General features: G+C 46.5%; 2 protein-coding genes across 3 annotated transcripts; both read right to left on the bottom strand.

Annotated features, from left to right (window-relative positions):
- Positions 1–292: 292 nt before the first annotated feature.
- On the bottom strand, positions 293–4,144 carry Zar1 (zygote arrest 1). 2 transcript variants are annotated; one of them, XM_057772775.1, is made up of 4 exons: positions 3,223–4,144; positions 1,539–1,631; positions 1,386–1,460; positions 293–546 (listed from the first exon to the last, which is right to left on the bottom strand). In XM_057772775.1, the coding sequence occupies exons 1-4, from the start codon at positions 4,024–4,026 to the stop codon at positions 403–405; spliced, it is 1,116 nt and encodes a 371-aa protein (XP_057628758.1). In that variant the 5' UTR covers positions 4,027–4,144; the 3' UTR covers positions 293–402. The 2 variants fall into 2 exon arrangements, with proteins under 2 accessions (XP_057628758.1, XP_057628759.1); XM_057772776.1 differs by lacking the exon at positions 1,539–1,631.
- Positions 4,145–4,928: 784 nt separating this feature from the next.
- Slc10a4 (solute carrier family 10 member 4) lies at positions 4,929–10,827 on the bottom strand. The gene is made up of 3 exons (XM_057772948.1): positions 10,124–10,827; positions 9,232–9,442; positions 4,929–5,699 (listed from the first exon to the last, which is right to left on the bottom strand). Exons 1-3 carry the CDS (start codon positions 10,711–10,713, stop codon positions 5,187–5,189), a joined length of 1,314 nt encoding a protein of 437 aa, XP_057628931.1. The 5' UTR covers positions 10,714–10,827; the 3' UTR covers positions 4,929–5,186.
- Positions 10,828–24,860: the final 14,033 nt, after the last annotated feature.

The raw sequence follows: 24,860 nt of genomic DNA, 5'->3' as shown, positions 1-24,860 counted from the left end.
TGCACCCCGTCCAACGTTATCGTGTGTCGATTCTGTTTAATAACAGAACCTCAGCCCTGTAAACTGAAGCTGTAGATTCTTGTCTGTTCTTGTCCCGGAGGCCTTAAGAGTTGATCAGGTGCCTGTAACCTCCGTAACTCAGCCTGCTCCACTCTGCCCTCAACAGACTAAGTATAGGCGACAGGTCCCGACTTTCAGCGCATGCTCTCCTCAACCCGAGACATAAACTGGATAAAGCCTCAAACTTTTTTGCAATACCTTTTATTTTGCAGGCTTTATCAAAGTACACTGCCTTTCATGAAATATTTTGAGAAGGGAAAAGCGGAGAGGAGACAGGGCCTGGGAGAAAGCTCTCTCGCCCGCTCCATTAGCCCCAGCTAGCAGAACCATTTTTGGCTTTCACTAAATGATGTACTTGAAGCTGAAGGTGCTATCGCAGGACAGCCGTTTGTCCTTGCATCTCCCACACAAGTCTTGACGATGGGGGCGTTTAGGGTCCACGTGGCGAAGTCTGACTGGGCAGGCGCATCTAGTTCTTTTACAACTCTGAAAAATCAGAGTGAAAAGTAGAAAGGATGAGCCCCTGCTTCTGGGGGCTTCAAAGCAGGTGACAGTATGGAAAGCCAAGTGCAGGGCAGTTTTAGGCACCGTATGGTAGAGAGGTGCCTACTACCCCCTTTATTCTAAATGCAGTCTAAATGGGTTTTTACCTCGGTTTCTCAGTGCCCACCATAGGGTAGTTAGTTCTCCAATTACTAACTTAAGACAAGTGCATTGACTGGACTCTCAGACAAGTGGGCGCCATTGGCTCTGATTAACATTAGCAGGTAAATGACATCACTTCCTTCTTTTTAAACATTATCTAGCCCCTCAGCACAGTGCTAAACTAATAGTAAGTCAGCACCACAGTAAGCTCAGCCACCACAGCTACAGGTGAAATGCATAAAGCTGGACAGACGGTCTTGCAGGAAACTCCCTGTGTGAGCTCTCGAGCAAGCCTGAAGCTCGATGCATGTGTTTCATACTTGAGCTTGGCTATGTGGTTCCTACATGCATAGCATTAGGTAATAGGGTGCCGTCTCAAGCTAGCAGAAAGGTATCCTGCTTCGCAGTAGATTTTCCTGGACGCCAAATGGGGTGGTAGGTGATCAAACCTTCTATAACACAAACGAGGTAACAGGTTCAAAAGAGGCGGCACTATCAGGTTCTACAGGAGCAGAAGGGAAGAAGCCCCCTCCCCCATTCCACAGTGGAGGGAGTTTCTACCTACCGCCCCTAACAAAACCAAAACAAAGCCTACAGCCACTGGGATTCTAGCCTCTTTTAGGACAAATATTTAAAGTACACACAAAGCCCTCTTCCCAAAATGCCAATGTTTGGTTTACTTGACAGGTGATATCCTCCACTCGGTACGGGTTGTAGGATTTCTGGCACACTCGGCAGAACTGTTTGAAGTACACCTGCGACAGGAAACGCAGCACATGGAGGGGAGGCTCAGCGTCCCAGCAGCAACGGGACGGCCACGCGCTGTGTCTTACCTTGCTGGTGCCCTGCACGCACCACACATAGGCACTCTCCCACCGGATATTGCAGTCCTTGCAGTGGTAGTAGCCATACTTCTGCTCTAAGAACTGGACGGGAGGACAGCAGACTTTAACCACGTGACGCCCGAGGGACCCTCCTTTCAGAGCCTGGGCCAGATTCTACTCAAAAACCACCAAATTTCCTGCTAGATCATGGTTGGGGGAAGGAAGGTTAGGTGTGGGCCAACCTCTAAATTAATCAGGTGAGCTAATAGCTCAATCAAACAGATACGCAGACAAAGAGCTAACAAAACAGCTTATAGCCGGACAAGGGAAAGGCCAAGTATCTAGTGCTGCCTGAGCTCAGGATTTTTAGGCCTCTTGGGAAAGGCACAGATGCAAAGTTATTCTCTAGGCTGAAAGACGCTTCCAAACTTTCTCAGGTGTTCAACATTAAATTCTCCACGCGCTAGTTAAGTTTCTCAGTAAGTCCTGCTCCATATCAGTGATTACATTTAGTACAAGCCAAGCAGTATCGGCACCTGATTCTCTAACTTCCCATCTTCCTTCTTAGTGACAAACAAGCTGAAACAAGTGTCCTCTGTCCGTCATCCCCCTCCTCCACCTCCATTAGGCCTTAGGACAGGTAGGCGCACCTAAGGCAATTTACAGGTTAGCAAACACCACAGGGGGGCCACAAAAGGCTGAAAATTTTTTGCCTAGATCACATCCAGCTGTGAATGCCAATGGCCAAATGCTTTTCTCCCTCTACCTCAAACACAAAACACAGTCTTGAGGTAACTGGGATAGAATAAGGACTTCCTCGGAGCCCTTTCATCTCTTCCCATGGGGGTTACAACTGGCTTCTCTCCACCCACCACCCACCCACCCACCCCCGCCCCCACCCCACCCCCACCCTTGTTTGTCTAGCCTAGGCCAGCAACTCAGGACTGCCCAAAAGCTTAGCAGTGCTGGGTGAATGGGGAGCTTTTTAAAGCAAGTTTGGGAGAGAGAAGCCTCAGTTGACAGCTTCAGAAACAGAGGGAAGAATCTGGTAGGAGGATCCCGCTAACCCACTGAGACAGTTTCCCACATCTGGTGGGAAAATAAGAAACGGGGTCTTGGGAGTTGATTCTCCCGCGATAAAGTTCACTAACTGCTGTCCTGTTGTGTGTGTACTTATCTTCCTTCAGTCGTCTGAAGTGCGGTCCAGACTCCACGGGGCCTTATTTACCGTGTGCATGTGAGCCGAATAAAGTAATTACACTAGCTTTCCCCAGAACAGACTGCCATTTGGTTGTATTGTGTAAACACCTCCCTCTGCAATAACAGTCAGCAATGGCAAAATCCTGTTTACCTCGGGGCTTGAGAGTTAGGTCAGCTGTTAAAAGCACACTCTGCTCTTCTAGAGGACTCTACTCAGTTCCTAGAACCCATATGGCGGCTTCCAACCATCTGTAAAACTCCAGTCCCAGGGCATCCGTCCTTCTGCTCCCACCCTTCCACCACCACCAAGCGCTCAATTGAGACATACACGGAGGCAAAACACCCATACACATACATAATAACAAATGAATGAATAAATAAAAGCGTACACACTGACATTGAAGAATGCTATGCCGCCATGCATCCCCCCACCCCAGGGCCTCCCGAAGGAGAGCCTCAACTCTGGAGGCATCTGGGGTCCACCAAGCCTCACCTGGAAGCGCAGGCGCTCCTTGTCTTGCTCGGTGCTCTGCGGGGAGGCCCCGTCTCTCACGGTGGCCGGGTCACCAGGGTCCTGAGCCGGCTCTGCGGCAGGACGCAGCTCCTGATTCCCGGGCTCAGGCTGCGAGGTCTCCCTACTGTCCGGGTCCTCCCGCAGTGGCTGCTCCTGCTCGGCCTGCCCATCGTCGCCCTCCTTGGAGCACGGCTTGGGGACTGCTTTTCTCACCGCCACCTCTCCCTTTCCCAGCTCTGGTTCCCGGGTCTCCGCCGGTGCCGGCCTCTGCTTTCCGTCGCTGGGCTTCTGCTCGCCCGCCGCGACCTCCATCGAGGAGGAGAGGCCACAGAAGGCCACCGGCGAGTACACGGCGACAGTGCGCCAGGAGCGTGGGGACCTCCGGGCGCCGGCGGGGCTGCAGGGTTGGCGGGAACCAGACCGGACCTCGGGGCTAGGTCGGCGCTGTCCAAGCTGCAGCGTGCGGCGCCCGAGCGAGCACTGCACCGAGGCGTCGCGGCGCGGGTTCACCTGCACCGCAGCATCGCGGCTGCAGACCGGCCGGGGACCCACCCGCGACAACAGGGCCATGAGCTGCGCCCGACGGTAGCTGTCGAAGTACTCGGCGGCGGTGAGCTGCCCGCAGCCGGGAAAGAAGGAAGGGGACGCGGGCCGGTAACCCCCGGCACGGAACCGCCAACCTTCTTGGGCCTTGTCGACTTGCGGGTGGGGATGCGGGCAGGAATGGGGCACGCTCGCCGGGAACATGTGTGCATCCCGCGCCTCTCCCGCCCAGGCAGCCATCAGCGTGGTCCAGCTGCCCACCACGCCCCACTAAATAGGCAGCGGCACCGGCGGGAGCAGCCCTAAACCCTATCAACCCTAGCCACGCGGAGCGAAACCCTCCCCAGGCTTTCCCTGCACTGGTGGACGACGACCCCCTCGAGGATGCGGAGAGATGGTTTTCCTTGCCACACACCGGGGCAATTTGTAGGGAACTCGCCGAGGTGAGAATTCCACCCGAGAATCATCACCGGGATTAGCGGAGCCAGGTGGCCTCATGCCCTCATCGCTCCAGGTGTCTGCCATAAGGAAGGCGAGGCAAGCTCGGTGTCTGATTAGGGAGCGAAATACCAAGGTTAGGGGCCTGCTTTGAGCTCTTTATCTATCGCCTCAGTTCACTTAGCTCAGAGCGGTGGAGCAGTGTCCACCCACAAACCTTCCAAGAGGGGACACACCTTAGGGAGCCTGTAGCTATCACCCTTCCCCAGGGGTGAATGGAAGTACCCGTTTTCTCTCCTCCGGGGTGAGGCCTACAAATTTTCCTAAGTAAACCATTCCTTCAAAGGATAAACGGATCTGAGATGCATTCACACAAATGCAGGAAATGGGTAAAGAAAATGCCTGCATCCTTGTCAAACGCTGGTGGGCATTAACAATAAATAAATTCTAGATTAAGTAGCCAGATACGTGAAAGTGATTTTCTCTGGTTTGCTAGCGGCTGAACAATGTAATGCTATATTGCGGTTTCATTTACCTGTTTTGGACTTGTCTCAATACAGGCTAGTACTGAATGTCAGCAGGAGTCTGTAAGTTGAGCAAACGCGTGTTTTTGTTTTACACTTTTACTCATATATGCACCAGACATCCACATTTCCAGCCCCCTTTTCCTAATACAGTGCTTATCTGTAGCAACAGTCGTGGAAATGGCAAGAACCAAACAGCACACTTAACCAGCGGAGGTGTGCGTTAGCTGACCCAGGTACAAGCAATCCTGGAACACTGGTGACTTATAAAAACACATGGTTAATACTGAGATACAACGTTACAGTGGGACCATCGAATCTGTTACACGGAATGTGAATCCATCCTTATCCTGGATGTGGCCCATATGAGCTACCACAGGGCATAAATAGGAAGTAGAATTCAGCCACATGGAGGCTCCTGTGCCTCTCTCTCCACGTTCAGAGGGAGGTCTGGGTAGTTTCCACCATTGCTAAGTCGTCTGCTCCCACTGTGCCGTAGGAGGTGTCCGCCATTTCCTCTTCTTTCAGTTTCTTGTAAGAAATATCTGCATCCTCATCTTCATCCAGGGGATCTCGCTTATGCAGTATCTCAGTTCCATACATTTTGTATAGTAAAACCAAAACCCCTGCCTCTGCAGACTGGAAGAGGGCGTAGAGCAGGGGGAACATGTACATACTTCCTATGAAGCGTGGCGGGAAGGCCAGTTTGAGGATGGCCGTACAGAGCTGCACATTCTGACTTCCCGTTTCCAGACAGACAGTCCTCTTGCAGTTGGGGGGAAGGTGGAAGAGAGTAGCTAAGCCATAGCCCGAGGCATAGCCTGCCAGGGGCATAAAAATGGCGACCACATAAACAGCTGCCGGGATACTTGCCAGCAGTTCGGGTCCCAACATGGTGCCAGTCATTATGAAGAGGACTACCAGGGTCACCAGCAGAGACCACAGGGAAACCTAAAAGAGACAGTAGATAGGCAAACCATCAGCAATGACATCATCGAGGAGGAATTCAGGCAAGGGGATGGGACCTTCTGCACAGAGTATGTCCAAAGCTGGGATTCCACATTAGACAGAATTGCTCTGGGGCTTGGCCTGATGTCCACTGGCATTTACCTTCTTTGAGCTCTGGCGGTGGCTGTGGATGGAGCTATATGAGAACAGACTACTCCTTCTAAAATGTCTTTCAATCGATAAACTAGTGATCAGGGGAGGGTTACTGTTTCTAGGCAGACTGTCCCTCAGCCTCTTAGCCTAGGTCATATGACTTTTAACGTGTTTAATTTACTGGCATGCATGCCTCTAAAATGGAGCAGCTAGAATTGAACCCAAGAACCTATTATGGACTGAGGACTAGGCTGGACAACTTAGTCTTTACCTCTCCTGAACCCTGTGCTTTCCACATGAAATGCTGTTAAGTTTACAATAAGAATTAACTTAGTTTAGGATATTTTTAACTTTCAAAGTATAGTTCCAAAAAGGACTGACCATACCATCGATACTGATAATTGCTCATTGATATCAATGAAAAAAATTATCAACTCATTAGACAACAATGTAGGTAAAGATATGATGAATTCCTTATAATTCTGCAACTCTACTCTTGGAATTGTCTATGAAAAAAATCTCCTAAGTTTCTAACAATTCTTAGGAAGTATTGCAATAGGGAGGTTTCAGGAAAACTGCTATTGGTTGGGTGAAATGCGCCCTCTCACTGTTCGGACTGCCACATTTCCTCATTCAAGTAAAAGAGGAAGCACAGAGATGAGGAAGAAATCTAAAGATGCCCCTAGTCTCCTGGAGATAGGTAGTGACATTGTGCTTTTCCCATGAGGTGTGAGGGCACTAGCGATCCCAAGAAAGCTGAAGTAAATTCCGCCTCTCTGAGAGAGCAGATGAGGGATGAAATCCTGCTGAAGCCTCTGGGATCGACACGGACTTGATGCTCTTTTGAAAATATTTAAAACCGAACAGGCGGTGCTGGTACACCCCTTTAATCCCAGCAATTGGGAGTCAGAGGTAGGTGGATCTCTAAGTTCAAGGCTAGCCTGGTCTACAGAGTGAGCTCCAGGACAGCCAGGGATACACAGAATAACCCTGTCTTGGGGGAAAAAAAATTTTTTAATTGATCTAGGCTGATCAAAAATTCTACCCTAGGCCGGGCGGTGGTGGCGCACGCCTTTAATCCCAGCACTCGGGAGGCAGAGACAGGAGGATCTCTGTGAGTTCGAGGCCAGCCTGGTCTACAAGAGCTAGTTCCAGGACAGGAACCAAAAGCTATGGAGAAACCCTGTCTCGAAAAAAAAAAAAAATTCTACTCTAGAAGATATTGAAATATTTTCCTACGGCATATAAAAATACATATACAACTTTCAGTGAACTATTACAAATCAACTTTTTTTATTAATTTACAATGTGTATCATTTAAAAAGCACTGACAGGAATACCATTTCTTTTTTTTTTTTTTTTTTTTTTTTTTTTGGTTTTTCGAGACAGGGTTTCTCTGTGGCTTTTTGAGCCTGTCCTGGAACTAGCTCTGTAGACCAGGCTGGTCTCGAACTCACTGAGATCCGCCTGCCTCTGCCTCCCGAGTGCTGGGATTAAAGGCGTGCGCCACCATCGCCCGGCTAGGAATACCATTTCTTCATCTGAGGATTCTACCTACAAAGTTCCTTGGAGCAATTTAAAATTTAAAAAAAGAAGAAAGAAAAGATGAAAAAGTCCTGTGGGTGGACACTGGGAACGAATGCTCATTTAAGTGTTTGCAAGGGCTTAGTAATCACATGAGCCCCATCTTTCTTGTGAGACCAACCCGCCATAATTGCCTTATTTAATGCATTTCTTCTATTTTTAGAGCTTAAGTTCCCCGTTTTGCTCTTGGAATTCCTTAACTTTCATGGTAATTGCCATTGAGTTAATAATAAAACAGGAGCTGAATGGTTGAGCTAACTAAATGCATCTCAAGACCATCTATGGAGAGATGCTGTGTACGTGTGTGTGTGTGTGTGTGTGTGTGTAGATGTTTATTATACTCTATGTTGGCTACTCATAGGATTTCTTGGAGCTAGATCTGTGTGCAGAACTGAATGCTCTTTTTTCTCTTACTAGGGAAAGTTGACTTCTCTGCATAAGTAGAAAATAAGTCAATAAAAATAAAACTTTCTATATTCTGAGGTCTCCATAATTGTAACACTGAAATGGTTCTTTTCCCCCTTGTCTAAAGAAACTTGTCCCTGCACTTTAGTTAGCTGTGTATTTTAGTTAGCTTACTTCTGAGAAAATGAACATTTTGGTTTTGTTTTCGCCTTCTTTCACTTTTCAAAAGAATTAAAATTAATTAAAAATTTCTGGTCAACTATTGAAAGTATATGTTGATAAAATATCCATTTTTAAAATAAAGCACTGTTAGAAATATTCCCTAGTAATAGTAATCCCTCGTCATTTGAAAGGCCATATAAAATAACGTGACAGAAAAGATAAAAGATCTAAAAGGTTTAGATATAACAACAGAATCCACACTACCCAGAACCCAGTTTTGTTCTGTGTTTTGAGACCAACGTTCTGTGTCTTCTGTTATATTGACCCAATGTCCTGCTAACTTCGACTTTTTTAATTATGTTATTTAAGGGTACCCATTTCAGGTTGTGTTTCCTCAGCATTAGAGTTCAACTGAAATATTCTAATGCATTATAAAATATTTTGAATAATTTTATCCAAGCTGCTCTGGATTTTAGTCCTATTCAGTTAGTGGGAAGTGCTTGCCATTTGTTGTTGTTTTGTTTGTTTTGAGACAGGTTCTCATTATGTAGCTCTGGCTGTCATGGACGTCATCACAGAGATCTGACTGCTTCTGCCTCCCAAGCGCCTGGATTAAAGGCGTGTGCCACTGTGCCCTGCAGTGCATGCCATTTGATTGCACTGTGACTCCATGAGTGTATCCCCACTATGGGACTAGCATCTCTCACACTATCGTTAATTTTCAGATATGGTAGAGCAATGGTTCTCAACCTTCCTAATGCTGTGACCCTGTAATACAGTTCCTCATCTTGTGGTGATCCCCGACCATAAAATCATTCTCACTGTTACTTCATAACTGTAACTGTGCTACTATTATGAATCATAATGTAAATATTTTTGGAGCTAGAGAGTTAGCCAAGGGACCACAACCCACAGGCTGAGAAACAATAAGGGATTGAGCCAGGCTCTTGCTTTGCAACCCAGAATAGCTTCAAATTCCAGACCCTATTGTGTCAATCTCTGAGTGCTGGAATTACAATCTGCACCCTTATTCCCAACTTTAGCTGGGACTTAATTAGACCTATTATCCCACTGAGGTTTGTCATTAATTAGGCTTGTCGTATAAACTTGTCAAGTGAGTGCCTGAAAGTCCTTTGTTCCCTTCCCTGCCGTCCAAACCTCCTAGCGTGACAACTCCTCTTCAGAGACCAGACTCTTGGTAGGTGCCGCTGGCAGGGAAGAAAGACCTTACCTTCACGATGTAGTCGGCCACCCGATTGTATTTGTACCGAATGAAGGCGCCCAGCCCAATAGGTATGAGCGTGCTGCAGAGAGTCAGGGTGACTGCCCCTAGCGGGAGCAGCTGCACCAGAGGGGTATTGATCCAAGCCCGGCTGTAGATCCAGAGGCAGAGCGGCATCAACACCAGGGCCAGAAGCGTGGAGGAAATAGTCATGATGATGCTGCAAAAAGGTGTGAACAGAGTCAGAAAGGGCTCTGAGCCCGAAGGCCAGCCTCGGCTTTCCTTACCTGCTATAGAGGGAAAGGGAGAAGGGGGCGCTGTAAGCCTCAGGGCTGAAGTCTGCAGAGAGTCTATTTTATCCTGATGTGATAAAAACGCGAATCCCAGGCAAGACAATGACCTAGGACCCAGGACGGCTGCCCTGAACCTCATAAAACCTGGAAACGGGTTGATTCTGAGGACATGAAACCTTTTCTTTTAATCCTACCAAATACCTTGAGACGCTGACACTGGTGGATGCTACTTGCCGGGTTAAGCTCAGTTAGGTGGCACTCCTTAAGACTTTCTTTATGGGACTACAGTCCTGACTGGCTTTTTGCATTCCGTTGAGTTCTAGCTTCAAAATTCCCTCTTCTCTTTGCCTTCCAGTCACTAGAGACATAAGCTAGAGTCCTGACCCTCCGGGAAGGGGCTATGCGTGAATCCCAAGGCTGTTACCAGCTAGATCCGGGTCTACATCTTTCCCCACTGACACACAATCTCTAAGCGTCCGCCAGCATTTCAAAACCAAGCCTCCGTATCTTCCGCCTCTTTATCCTTCCCTCCTCAGTATTTCATCCCACAGAGCTGCACACACCCCTCTTGCTGAGGACTCTGGGTTGGGGTGGGAAAGCGGCCATACCTGAGGTTCATGTCACCGTCCACCAGCAGGGACATAAGGTTGGAGAGATTTCCACCCGGACAGCAGCCACACAGGAGTACCGCCACCGCGGCCACCTCATCTAGCTTGAAGGCGAGGGCCAGCAAGAAGGCCAGCAGCGGCAGGAAGCCGAACTGGCAGAGCGCCGCCAGCAGCGCGCCCACGGGCCGCCGGACGTGTGCCCCGAAGTGGTTCACGTCCACGGTGCATCCCAGACCCAGCATGGTGATGCACAAGGCGGCTCCCACGAACACGTTCAACCCGTGGTTGAGCGGTGTGTCCCAGAACGGAGTCTCGTGGGGGACCCAGGGCCGGGGGAAGGCGGAGGAGCCATGGCCCGCCACGCTGACTGCGAGGCTGCTGCTCGTGGGCTCTGGGGTCCGGGTCGGCCCGGGGCTGAAACCCATGCTCGAACTCGGAGGGAGGCTGAGCCTGGGGCCGGGGCTGGAGGCGGCAGTGAGAGGCGACAGGGTACCGGTGCTCGGGCTGCTGGCGTTGGGCGACAGGGTGAAGTTGTCCGGCAGAAGCGAGGACGGGTCAAGGAGCAGGGTGGCGTTGTCCAGGCCGTCCATGGCGCTGTCGCCGAGGCCCGGTCTGCGGGGACTGTCCCTGGCTGCGCCTCCTCCCTCGGTCCTGCGGTCCCCGCCACCTGTCTGTCTGGTCAGGCGTCCCCGTGGCGTCGGTGCGGCGAGCCGGTCCTCGCTCCCGTGTGCATGCTGCCCGGCGGCTGGCACCGAGCATCACGCAGCCTGCACCCTGTCGCCGCCCGCGCCGCAGGCCCCGCCCTGCCGCCCGGTCCCCTCCTTTTAATCACAGCTAAGTGGTTCTGTACCAGCTCAGCCAGGGGCGGAACAAAGACCCGACAAAGTCCAAGAGGGCGGAGAAGACCGGGCCTGGCTGCCCATCAAATTCTCTGATGACCCTGCCTCTTTTTCTTTTTAATTTTAAAAATATTTTATTTAGTTCAAAGGTAAAATTTGAACACGAAGTCCCACGTGATGTTTGGATATATGTACACGCTTGTCAAATTATGTTGAACGTATCTCCTTCAATATTTAAAGTTTCTTTATGATGAAAACACTCCAAACGCTTTTCCCTAGGTTCTCCAAATACACAGTACACAATTATCTTTAGTCACCCTGCCCAGCGGTCACACGCCAGAACATGGTCTTTTTGGTAATGAAATCTAGAGAGCCAGACTCATCAAATGGAAAAAAAATGCTTATCTAAGTACACATAAGTCATATATATAAACAATGTAAATGATCCGCAGCTCTACACATAGAAATGGCTCCATGTGATCCAGTCTGGAAGCAGCACATGCATTTGGCCCGAATTTGCAAACAAAAATGGTAAGCTTTTATGTTCAGTCTCGGAGTAAAAAGCAATAATGATGATCCTATTTTTCTGCCTGGTGCTGTTTCAGAACCAGGGCAAACCCATGGGCTGGATATCCTGTCTACAAATTCCTTTGAAAGTTGTTTATTGACACATTGCAATTGTACATTTCTATTGTGTGTGGTATAACATTTTAGTCACACACACTGAGCTCATGATCGAATCATAGCCATCAGCGGCACACATTCGCAATGTCTCTGGTTAGGAACACTGAATCCTCTCCAGTCCCCATTTTGAAATACTCAGTTGCCAACCAGTTATCCTGTGTCATGGTCTGAATCTTACAACCAGAGGCAGAAGGACACCTGTGCTTCCCCTAGTTCATGAGCGCCTAACTCAATGGGTTGAGAAAAGTCTCTGTGGAAAAAAAAATGTGTATTAAGAAAGCTATTGGCAGCTTCTGCTGCAAATGCCTATTCTAACTGTCTGCTAAGTCGTACAGACTTTGGGTCTGGTTTGTTTTGGTTTGTGAATTTTTATATATTTGCAAGGGTTTTTTTTAAAAAATATATATATATATAAAACAAAGCTTCTAATGTTTTAAAAAATTTTAAAAAGTCATGGCCAGGCGGGAAGAAGACGTTTCCGTGATCGCAGATTTATGAAGTGTTGTGACGTCAAGACTCAGCCCTGGGATTAAAGGGCTGAAATAAAACAAAGTGCGGAGACTCTTACCTTCAGACAGGCTAATCCCCAAACAAATCAAATCAGGGTTATAGGAATGGAGCGGCAACAAGGAGGAGCCCATCCCTCCATGCATGTCGAAGGGAAGGATGGCTGCTAAACAGAGCACAGCTCTTAAGGAGGAGTGAATGCCCCAGGATTGTCCACAGCAGTGATGGTCAGTCGAGTTGTACAAGCCAGAGAGGGATGTCCAGTCTAAAGTCAGAGCCTAGGCTAGGGATCCTCCGGAGCCAAGACAGAGGGAATTTCTCCCCCCAAGAAGTGACTCCTGTCCCCTCCTCAGAGAGACAGGGTGAACTCCATTGCCCAGTGATCCCCTGTGTTCTGATGTTCGCATCTCTGTCTCCTCAAGTCTCACATGGCAGAGCATATGAAAAATAAGACTAAATTCAAACCATAAATGTACGGAAGCTGTTAATTCAAAGATGGTAGAACTTCAGCAAACATTTAGGGACACAATAGTGTCCTCATACTTTTTCTATCACGCTAAACTCAGAAAAGATGCATCTACTAGGCAAAGTTTTGGAGGAAGTGGGCTGTGATGAAAAAATTTCAAGTTTTCAAAGCCTATGAGGGCAGAAGACAGTCAGATGTGTGATGAGGTGTACTGCTCAAAAGTGGCTCAAAAGGGCTCCGGATGGTGCCATTTATCAGAAGATCACGTGGCATGACTGGGCCCTGTTATGGTTGAGGTCTTGAAAGTCCTTCAAAAGCCACACAGAGTCTGGCTCTATATTAGACTGTGGACCATTAAGGGGGTGGGGCCTAGGGGAAGCTCTTTGAGTCACTGGGAGAATGCTTGCAAATGGAATGATGAGATGGGAACCCCTGCTCACTCTTCGATTTCTGATTATAAGATGAACAGTTTGACTATAAGATGAACACTGTTTGCTCCCACCGTGATGTGCACCTCACCAGAGGCCCCAGAGAAATATAGCTAAGTAAGCATGGCTTGAAACCTCCAAAATGATGTGCCAAAATGAACCCCTTCCCTTCGTAGGTTATTTTGGCTACTTTGTTATAGTGATGAAAAGGTCAGTAACACAGGCTTACATTCTTAAGCCACGGCATGAGATAAACCCAGAACACACGGTAGAGGATGCAGCTGGGGCTCGGTTGATGAGCCACCAAGCCTGTTTGCTTTAGAATGCCTCCTCCTCATGTTAAAGATATTAAAACCCACAAATCAAATAAGCAGTAATTACAGGCAGACCAACCAGATCCTCTTGGGGCTTGGGGAGAAATCTGGGCGGCAATTTGTCCGATGGGTGAAAAACGGAAACAGTGCTGGGAAGTAGTCAGTAAGAGAATGCTTATTTGGTATGCTCAAGGTCCTGGGTTCAGTACCCAGGGCTGGCAAAAATCAAAGTGCAATAGGAAAAAAATGCAAATGATAAGAGCACACACAAGAGCACAAGAAAGAATGCAAACAGTTACACTTATAGAAAACACTAGAATGCTCTTAGAGCCAAATAAATCAAATTGTAACAATTCGAGGGCGTTTTTCTTAGCATCGGAAAAGATTCAAATGACTAGGATTATGTGAGCAGGGGCATGCTGCAACCAGCTCCCCATTCATCTTGTCGGTTTCTCTTTTCTAGAAGAAAACTTGGTAGCAGGTAACACCTGCTCTACAAATGTGTGTCCATTTTTACCCGGTAATTCTGTCTCCAGGTGTTTATCCCAAGGAAACAATTAGGGACATGGAAACAAAAGTGAGTACCACATGAGCACCTAGTGCGTGTGGTACCTTCTCTGGAGTCTTTGCATCCAACTTCACTCAGGTTTGCCTAGCCATACACTGCACACACACAGCTGGATGCCAACACTTCCTTCCAAACACGTTGGCCTGCAGTTGTATGAACTAGGGGGGCAGTAACCCGGGAAATAGGTAGGCAGATGCTAAATATTATGCCCTGCAGCTGGAGGTCTTCTCTTCCTTGTCTGCAGTGCCTTGCACATGCTAACAAGGATACTACCATAGAGCAACCTCCCAGAAGTTCCTTTTGATTTTTAATTTGTATTGTCTATTTTTCTTTATGTGTTTGTGCATTCACCTGGGTAAATATATGTGCTCTCCATTCGTGAAGGTGCCTTTGGAGGCTAGAGGGTGTTGGGTCCCCTGGAGCTGGAGTTAGAGGCAACTGTGAGTCACCTGATGTGGGTGCTGGGAGCTGAACCCAGCACCTCTGAAAGAGCAGCAAGTGTTCTTAATCACTGAGCCATCGCTCCAGCCCCCGAGAGTTCTTAATCTAGTCCATGGATGAACCTGGGATTCTGCTAAAGTGCTGTCTGCTTCTCTGTGCTTTTGTTTTGTTTTGGGAGAGTGGATCACACCGCCTTTTCTGATTCCTAAGAGGGTCCAAGACACATTTAGGAGAAGAGCTAATCAGAGAAGAAGAAACCACTACTATCTGAAGTGATAAATTAAAACCTATAAGCCCATAAATGTGTGATACATTTTACACACACACACACACACACACAAACATTGTTTCAGGTGACATGCCAGGAGTTCTGACTCAGATTGGTTTCAGCAGAAAAGAAATTATTGAGTCATGGAAATGATTGACCTCTGTGTGGGGCTCATCCAGAGCTGGGTCCCCGACTCTTTCCATCCCCAGCTCTGTGTGGCTTCATTTTCACTTACACTCTCTATAGGAGGCCCCAGGAGTCTTAGCTCTGTGCTGCCAGCTTAGATGTAGCTGCAGAAAGAGCTACTGTTTCTTCTCAGCAATCCCCTAAAATGTCCTGAGAGCCCCTTGGTCCAAGCAAGAGAGCTGGGATGATCCTTGAGTCAGTCAATCACATGGCTATGGGACAGCCTGGGGAGTAGTCTCATCATCCCTCAAGACAAAAGACTCAGAAGAGACCATGGGTTTCCTCTCAGGAATATGGTGGAATGTTGAACGCTCTGAACAGGAGGAAGAGGAGATGTTGGGAGGTAGAAACATCAACGCCCACAGAAGCTGTAGGCATCTGAGGGCTTCCCATTGCATTTCCAGCATTGGAGATTGCTGCTTTGAGAACCTTTGCCAGTTCATTTTTAAAGCTTCAGATTCTGTGTTTACCTATTAGTGAGGTCAACCCTTGTCTGCTTAATAATAGAAAGTGCTTTATCATAGGGACAGTCACTAAAGAGTCCGCTGAGCAAGCATGAAAAGGTGCGTTTGGATCCCAGCACCCACATAAAAGCTGGGCAGTGCACAGACCCCAGTGCTGGGTGGGAGACAGTCAGGGACAGAGACAGTGGGCTCCCTGGAGCGCCTTGGACAGCTAACCTAACTGAATGGATGAACTCCAGGCTCAGTGAGAGACTGATACCAGCTTCCAGCTCCCACAAACACCCAAGGGAATATGTATGTCTTTTACCACAAACACGCGAAAATACTTTATTGTAAATGATCTCTTTTGCCTGTTTTCAGAAATCGTTTGGCTTTTTAAAATATGCATAGAGAACATGAGAAGATAAAATAAATAGAAGCAGCCAAAGTACCCAACAGCACGCAACTGATTGACTAAGTTACTCCTCGCTCATGTAAAGGAATACTATGAAACCAAAGGTCACATAATACAGTCTGATGTGAAAAAGCAAGTTATGGACAATCGGGCCCAGTGCCTTTAGAAGTTCTCATATATGGGCACATGCAATATATATCAGAGTATATTAGATGATGGATGGTTTTTCTATTTCTATATTTTCTTCCCCTCTCTCTAACACCACTGCCACACCCTCAAAGATGCTGTTTGAAATAATCAAGAATAGTGAGTACATTATGTGTTTTGAGCAGTAACAGATACATTTTTGAAAACTCACTGAAGGGGCCCGAATCAGACTGGGCACTTGTTGAGTGGAAGAGTGTCTTTTATCAATCTGGTCCTCTCTCTCTCTCTCTCTCTCTCTCTCTCTCTCCCTCCCTCCCTCCCTCCCTCTTTCTCTCTCTCTCTCTGTGTGTGTGTGAGAGAGAGTTTGTGTGTGTGTGTGTGTGAGAGAGAGAGAGTTCGTGTGTGTGTGTGCATGCGTGCAGTGTGTATTAGCTATTAGCCATGTTGCCTATCAAATTCAGGACCTCTTATGGATGCTCTGCACGTGTTCTACCACCACTAGAAGGCATTTCCTCTAAGTTTTTAAGTTAGATGTTTATTTATTTATTTGGGGAACTGGGAACACACACCATGCCCCACATATGGATGTCAGAGGATAACTTGGGAGAGCTCCCAATCTCCTTCCACCATGGTCTGAGGATCAAATTTAGGTCATCAGGTTTGGTGGCAAAGTGACTCCACCCACTGAGCCATCTCGCAGACACACGTGGCATTCTTTTAACAGAGACCTACCAGATGGAAGCAGTGACAAGAACATTGCACTTAGCTGGTTTGTATTTAAATGCAACACAGCATGCCTATTATACTTGATTTTTAAATTAAGTTTGTTTCACAGAATAAATGTCACTTTCTAATAATATTAATTCTACCTTAATGACCAGCTAATGATAGCGCTAAGGACTATTTTCCATTGCAAGAAGTGTATGTGTGGTAATATTCCCCAACATATATGCCCACTTAAAACATTAAACCATTGTATTATCTCTTGGCAACTGGTGTAAAAGTTTAAGTCAGAGAAGACCTGGAATGGCAGCTCATGGTGAACTGTGTTAAAATATACTGGAGAATGTTGGGGTGGCCCAGTAGACAAGACAGGTAGAGGTCACACCAAAGGATCACAGCAGACATGTTCATGGTTGTTGGGAAAGTGGGGGGGGGGATCCAGTTAAATCTGAACTTTAAACAAACAGCAAGTTGCAATTTAAAGTGAGCATATTCTTTTGGCACTCTTACCTAGACACACAGGACATCAGAAAATTGAAGGAGGGTGGTACCCTCCAGGCAGTCAGAAAATAAACCTTCAGTGGGAGACACTCCAGATGGAAACAGAGGTATAAAACTTGATTAAGGATGCTTCTGGGTGTCATGGGGGAGGACTGAAGTCTCTTGTAAGGGGAACACTGGCCTGTTCTACAGGGCAGGGCTGCAGGGTCAGAGTTCAGTATGTTTTATGGCCGTATTCCAGTTTTGGGGATGTGAGAGGAAGTCAAGAAGCCACCCAGGCACTGGAACAGACAAAGGTTTGGGAACAAAGTGAACTGTGATCTTCATGATAGAAGTGGCCACAGTCCCCAAAGGGCCTAGGTAGCCTTGGAGAGAGCCACAGGAAGGAACAATGAAGGGGCATGAGACCCAAGAATATCAAAACCAAGGATGATGTCTGTGGTCTTCCATATCTGCTGTGAGACACTGCAGATCTGGTAGTCAGTCAAATGTGGACGTCAGTTATTCTGCTTTGAGCAAATCTCCTTCATTCTCGTGGGAAATGCATCTTCTGTTCGGGGAGGGACTTATTCCTCCAGAAATTCTCAACACAAAGCTGAAACAAAAGTCCCTCTCTTCCTAAAGTACCGTCCCACAGAACTGCCAGTCGTTACTGAGCAACTGGCCCCCCTCCCATGCCCTCCTGATCCCAGCTGCACAAAACTCAGGGGGGAAATAAACACAGCTTAGAGTTTAATGTCAGCTTGTGTGGAGAAACCCCTTGCAGATAAGATCACTCTGGAGAATCTTTAAACACATAACCAATGCAACCATACACACACACACACACACACACACACACACACACACACGTTAATAAGGTCCACAATGAAATTCTTCCCCAGTAACAAGTAAATGGGCCAGTTTACAGTTAGCGGCCAGTTATACAGAAATTTTCTAGATCTTTGTTCTAGATGCTCAAGTCATGACAATTCCTGGAAGCTGAGAAGGTGCGAGCCACACCAAGTCTCTGGTCTGATCTTTTTCAACAACATTCCTCACCTTTCAAGTTTTGTCGATATTAATCTTCACCATTTAGCCAAACGAGATCAAAATGTACCAAACTACACCATGAATAAGATGACCATTTTCACTAAATGGTAAGAAAGGAAAGAAAAAATTTGGGAACTCTGCATCCAGTAATGTCACAAGTGATATTTGGAAGCCAAAAGCTATTATTTTAGGGATCCCAAAGTAACCCATATTTATGGCTCACCACCTTAAACTCCTGTGTCAAGGGGAAAATGGGCTATACTGGGATGCTGCACAGTTACTATGGCTACTGCCTTATCAATCATGAAGGATAACTGGTCTTCCATCCCTGAAGATGCTATTGCCATTACAAACACAGAGAGCTAACAGAAAGCTCTGGTGTCTTGCTAATGGTCTTTTTGACTGAGATCATCTTGGTGTCTGGGAGTCGTTCACCTTCAGCTTGCGTGTTCTTTCTTGACGTCCCCAGAAATCCCATTTGCTTCATTCACACACAACAATGTTGTAAAACTCCCATCTCTTGAATCATGAGATTCAATGGGGCATGTCCTAGCCCACCAACAGAGATGGGAATGAACCCAGGCCTCCTTTCATGTTATCCCCAAGTCTGTGTGAGAGGAGCCCTTGGCCTCTCCCATATGTGCCCGGTGAGGTAAGAGCCAGCATTACCAGAAATAAGGTCCTGTTACTCTTCCTTCCATTGTTACTTTTCTGCTGCCCAACTATCCACTCTTCTTTTCACCTATAGTTTAACCTAAAAATTCATCCTGATCTTGATACATGCTTTAGAGGAATTTTCTAGGGACCTCACATACTGCCTTCAAATATCACAAAATACTGTTGGCTAGACATGGTGGCGCACACCTTTAATCCCAGAACTTAGGAAGCAGAGGTCAGTGGATTTCAATTAATCCAAGGCTAACCTGATCTACATAGCTAGTTCCAGGCCAGCAAAAGCTGCAGGGTGAGACCACATCACAGAGGGGTTAGGGATAGAGGAGGAGCTTGTCATCTGATAAACTGACCAACAAAAATCCAGTATCCATAAAGCCCCAGCAGGATGTTAAAGTGAAGATGAATTTAGCCTAAACATTTATAGAAAATGTCCACTGATAGTTTCAAGGCTTTGCGCTTTATACAAAGGAAAGGAATAAAGGAATTAACTATTCTGCCAAAGCAGGATCTCACTGTGTAGCCCAACCTTGGGGTGTAGACTAGACTGGCCTCAAACTCATAGAGACTTTCTTACTCCTGCCTCCATTGTACTGGGATTAAAGGTATGTGCCACCAAAATTTTTTATTATTATCACTTCACTTATGTGCATGTGTATGTGTCTATATTAATTTGTGCCTTGTGGTTGCATGCCCTCAGAGACCAAAAGAGGGAATTGAACTCCTTGGAGAGTGACAGGTGATTGTGAGCCACCCAGCATGGGCACTGGGAACAAGATGGGTCCTCTGGAAGAGGAGCAAATGCTCTTAACCACTAAGCTACCTCCTAGCCCCAAGAAAATGCTATGTCGATATCTACAAAGGCGGCTTTCTCTGACTGAAACCTCTCTGTCTGTGTGAAGCGAATCACAGAAGCAGGCCCTCAGCCTCTCTCTGCTGGGACACTGTAAAGGGCACTGCTCTCCTGCGGTCCTAAGAAGACAGTGGTTTGTTCATTTTGATATTTTATGCATCTCTTCTTTTTGGGTTTTTTTTTTCTTTCAAGACAGGGCTTCTCTGTGTATCTCTGGCTGTCCTGGAACTCACTCTGTAGACTAGGGAACTGGCCTCAAATTCACAGAGATCCGCCTTTGCCTTTGCCTCCTTGAGAGCTGGAATTAAAGGTGTGAGCCACCACCTCCGGTTTCTGCATCTCTTCTTACTTCGGTACTCATCTTGCCATTCAAGAGTTGCTTTTACATTATTGCTACCGATGCCGTCCCCAGCTCCCATCCCTGATGCCATTGTCCTGGTTTGTTCAGAATATTGATCAAGGGAGGATAGAGAAGGTCACTGCTTTCTCCCACCATGCCTGTAAAATACCTTTAAAAATTTAAAGAGAGGACGGAATAAGGGCCTGGTAAGAGGAGGATTAAAATTAGCCCTGTGGGGCTAGAGAGATGGTTCAGGGGTTAGAGCACTAACTGCTCTTGCAGAGGACCTGGGTTGAGTTCCCAGTATCTGCATGGTGGCTCACAACCTTCTGTAATTCCAGTTAGGGGACACGATGCCCTCTTGTGGCCTCTGCTGGTACCAGGCAGAAACACGGGGCACAGATACACATACTGGCAAAATATCCATACACATAAAAGATAAACACATAAACCCAAGAAGATTTATAAAGAAATAAATACATTAAAAAATAAACAATTGGTCCTATTTTTTACCATGCTTACTAAAATATTTTTTCTAAATAGTGGGCTAAATACAAATGATTTTTCCAAAAAGCTTCTGGGGCTGAGAAGATGGCTCAGAGGTTGAGAGCACTGGCAGCTCTTCCAGAGGTCCTGTTCAATTCCCAGCAACCACATGATGGTTTACAACCATCTGTAATGAGATCTGGCGCCCTCTTCTGGCCTGCAGGGATACATGCAGGCAGGGCACTGCATACATAAATAAATCTTTAAAAAAAGCTTCTGAATTTTGAAACAAAACAAAAAAAAAACCTATAAAACAAAATGTCAAAATAATACCCCTTTAAGTAAAAGATTGGAATAGGAAAAAGAAATCTACCTATAAGCAATGACAATTACTTTTTTCCCTTTGTGTTTGGAATCAGAGCTACAATTTGATTATGTCCCCTAAGAGTTCATGTGTTGCAATGTAATCTCAATATCTATAAGTTAATGTATCTGGGGGAATAATCTATCTTTGGGAGAGAGTTAGAGTCAGATGAAATCATGAAGCTAAACCAACCAACAGGGCACTTACGGCTTTTTACAAGAAGAGGAAGAGAGAAAAAACTAGCAGGCTCGCCATTTAGTTCTCCATGAATGTACACACCATGTCACAGTGCAGTAAGGTCCTGCCTCAGGGCCAAGCAAGTACTGGTGCCAAGTTCTAGGACTTCCCAGCTTCCAGGACTAGGAGTCCGAGGAATTCCTATTCTTTAGCAGGTACTCAGTCTTAAGGGCTTTGCTATACCAACAGGAAATTGACTAAGACACACAAGTTCCTAAGTCACAAAAAGAAAATATTTTCTCTGGGAAGTTTTCACTGTAGCCCAGCAGAGTGCTGAGGCCAGTTTACTGTAGACTGCAAGAAGTAAAAAAATAGAAATTTCTCCTTACCTTCTCTTTCAATACTGTCGTGTAGGATCTTGAAGCCAACATGAATGTACATAGTTCTGCCACAGAACACTTTCTGATATTTGCAGCCTTTAGGGACTTCATTTCAGGAGTTAAAGGCCATTGTGGCCTACCTTGGTGTGGTTTGGAATACTAGCTTTTAATCCCAGCACTCCAGGGCAGAGGTAGAAAGATCTCTTGTCTATATATCGAGTTCCAGCACAGCCAAGACTACCTAGAGAGACCCTGTCTCAAACAAAACAAACAAACAGGACTCACCCTGGTATTTCTCTTGCTATCATCTCTTAGGAGCACCGGAACTAAGAAATAAAAACAGCCCAGGCCCTCAACCCAGACCTTACAGCTCCCTGAAGGCAAGTTATAACACGAGAAGATAGCAAGAGCTGGCAGACATATACCGACCTGCCTTAGGGTCCCAAGGGCCTCACTACACAGATAATTAGTCTAGTGACAGAAAGTAAACAAAATTAATACATAGTTAAAGATATACAGAAAAAACACAAAAAGCATAACCCCAGGACTTGGGAGGCAGAGAAGCAAGTGAATTTGAGGCTAGCTTAGTGTTCATAGTGAGTTCGAGGACAGCTAGGGCTATATAGAAAGTTCCTGTCTTAAGAACAAAACAAAAAACAGAAAAAGTAAAAGAATATAGTTTTTAAAATCAAAGTAAAGATGCCAAGTGTCCAGAAGACCAAACTGATTTGGAAAATGATGGTTTCTTACAATATACACAAGTTCTAGACAAAGGGTAGTGTCATTAAAGAGAACAAGAGAGATTCTTTTCTATATTCTTTATCTTATGTGTATGAGTGTTTTGCTTGCATGTATGTATGTGCACTGGTGCCTGAGGATTCTGGAAGAGGGTTTCTTATCCCTGGGACTGGAATTACAACCAGTTGTGAGCTGCCATGCAGATGCTGGGAATCGAACCAGGGTCTTCTGCAAGAGCAACAGTGCTCTTAACCAAGAAGCCAACTCCCCAGCCCCACAAGAAATCCTTAAATAAACAAGTCACATGCCTTTTAACTCTGCTCTTCTCATTTCTAAGATGAAACTGAACTGAAAAAGAATCTAAATTTATTCATCTGGATAAAGGGCAGGTATGACAACCCAACCCAAACCAAACCCAGAACATCTGAACAAATAAACAAACAAAAAAGTGAAGTGGGTCGCTACCCCCATGGCTGCTCTGAGCCTAGTTGGTCCTCTCCCTCCTGAAGGCTTCCTCCTGTGTGGCTTTTCTTCAGCCTTGACTGTAACTGTTGTTGACCCTGGGGTTTAGCCATGAGCTCTTTCTTCTCACTGAGTATGTTTCTAGGTGATTTCATAGCTTTTACTACAATCTATAACTATTGATCCTCCAATGTTCATTTCTAGCCCCACCTGAACCCCCAAATCCATGACAGTATGAACTAGGCAGGAAGAAAGATTGGTCCTTTCCCTTGCCCTGTCCATCCTCTCCCTTCTTACCATGGCCATTTCTCTGGTGGGACATAGATGCACTCCTTATCCTCAATCCAGAAAAATCCAGTTCCACCCTTAACTCTACTCACTCTCTCTGGGCTCCCCCTCAAAACTCACTGCTTGCCCTGTGACTTTGGTGATATCGTCTGGTTTTCCAGACCTGTGGACACTCTTTTGAGCCTAGCTTTCTCCAAAGCTCTGGCTGGGTGAGGAGGAGGAGCTGTGCCCAAGCCTACAGGTGCCTTAGAGAGTCTCTCCTGCAGCAGCCCAGGTGGGAGCTGGTTGACCAGTGGATAGATGGACTCGTGAGTGGATATGTTATATCCAGCCAGCGCGAGGGACTCAGGGTGTAGCTTTAGTGTTATAGCTACATGCTGACCGCACTCACGTCTGTGAATGTGGCTCCTGTTTATGGTCTGGTTCCCAAAGCGGAGCTATTGCTCGGAACATGGTGGCTGTTTTTCAAACAGCAGGGTGTTGCCAATCACTGTCAAATAAAGCAGTCTCAAGAGCGCTGTTCCAAATGACCCGATGTGCAACTGTCTGGGCTGTGGGCTGGAATATTAAATGACATTGTGTTTCCGCGGCTTGCCCGGCTGCTTGGCTCCCAGCTGCAGTAGAAACGTTTTAACGAAATTAAAATCTCCATGGGGGAGGGGAAAGCAGGGAATAAAGGTTGGACTGAGGGCTGAGATGAGAACACTGGCAAGGCAGGGGACATTGGTGCAGCTTGATTCCTATATTTAATTATCGTGCGGGAAGGACTAAGACAGAGAGTCTACTGTATAATTTAAAACAGTCTAAATCATCTAAAATTTGATACCCACGAGTTGGGAGGGGGAGGAGAATTTTCTGGAAAATATATACCTTAAATCAAAAGGGGCCATGGGCCAAAGAAATAAAAGCTATCTCTTCAGAGAGCAAATTGAAATAGATCAATTACCCCTTGTCATTTCCTGTTTCCAAAGCTAATGAATTACTTTTTTTAAAAGCCTGGCCCTGTGCACTGCTGAGTTTGGCCAAACAAGGGGATTCCTGATGTCTATTTCATGCAAATGAACTATGATATGGATGCTGACAAACTCCTGCTTCTTTAGGGAACTGACACACAGAATTCTTGTTACTACCGAGTAACTAAAACTGGAAAGAAAAAAAAAATCTGTGTGGTAAATTAGAGTTTCAAGGAACACAAATAATTTTATTTTGAACCTAAAGAACATCCTTTGGGGTCATTTTGACCAAAGGAAAGACGGCTGTAAAAAACGCTTGGACAGAAGGTGCCATTCTTTGATTTGCTCCATTAAGAAAGGACGAAATGCTGTGTTCTGTTGTTCTCAGCGTAGTGGCCCCGAGGGTACAAAGATGAATAAGACAAGATCTCTGCCTTTGAATAACGTATAAAGCAGAAGGATACTGCAAAGCTCAAAATGAGGGCATTAAGAAACGTCAAGATGCCCAAAGCAAACCAGGAGGAATTAATGCCGAGTGGTGTGATCAGGAACTCACAGCTCGGAAAGTTTCCCAGCCCTCCTTCACCATCCGTCTCCCACCTACCAGCCAAACACTGTCACCCTGTTCAAAGCCTGTCTGCTGGGGAGGAGAGGCGGGGGAGGGGCGAGAAAAGAGAGATTCAGGCCAGAGAAGCAGTATTGCCTGTGAAGATACAGGAGGAATGAGGAGGCTTGTGTCCTGAGGAGGGGTGGGTGGAGCGATTAGGGCTCCAGTGACCTAATCAGGTAGGCAGATTGGTGAGTTTGTGCTCGCCTTCCGATGGCTTTTAGAAACTTCTTCTTGGCAGCAACACAACCGCAGTCTAGATCTGTAACTCTGGGTTTCTGCCCATCAAGCTATGTCAAGTTGCTGTCCTCCCATGGGTAGCAAATACGAGGACTTACATCCTCAAGAAAGCATACTAAAAAGCAGAAAACAAGATTTGAATCCACTCTATGGGAAACCTTATTCCTCAGGAACCTTGGTACTTCAGTTATTACAAAGTCACCTGTGACACACCC

Source organism: Chionomys nivalis, chromosome 6 (genome assembly GCF_950005125.1).
Source record: "Chionomys nivalis chromosome 6, mChiNiv1.1, whole genome shotgun sequence".
NCBI classification, from domain to species: Eukaryota; Metazoa; Chordata; class Mammalia; order Rodentia; family Cricetidae; genus Chionomys; species Chionomys nivalis.
The sequence above is the reverse complement of the archived record's forward strand: the minus strand, read 5'-3'. Positions and strand labels throughout refer to the sequence as shown.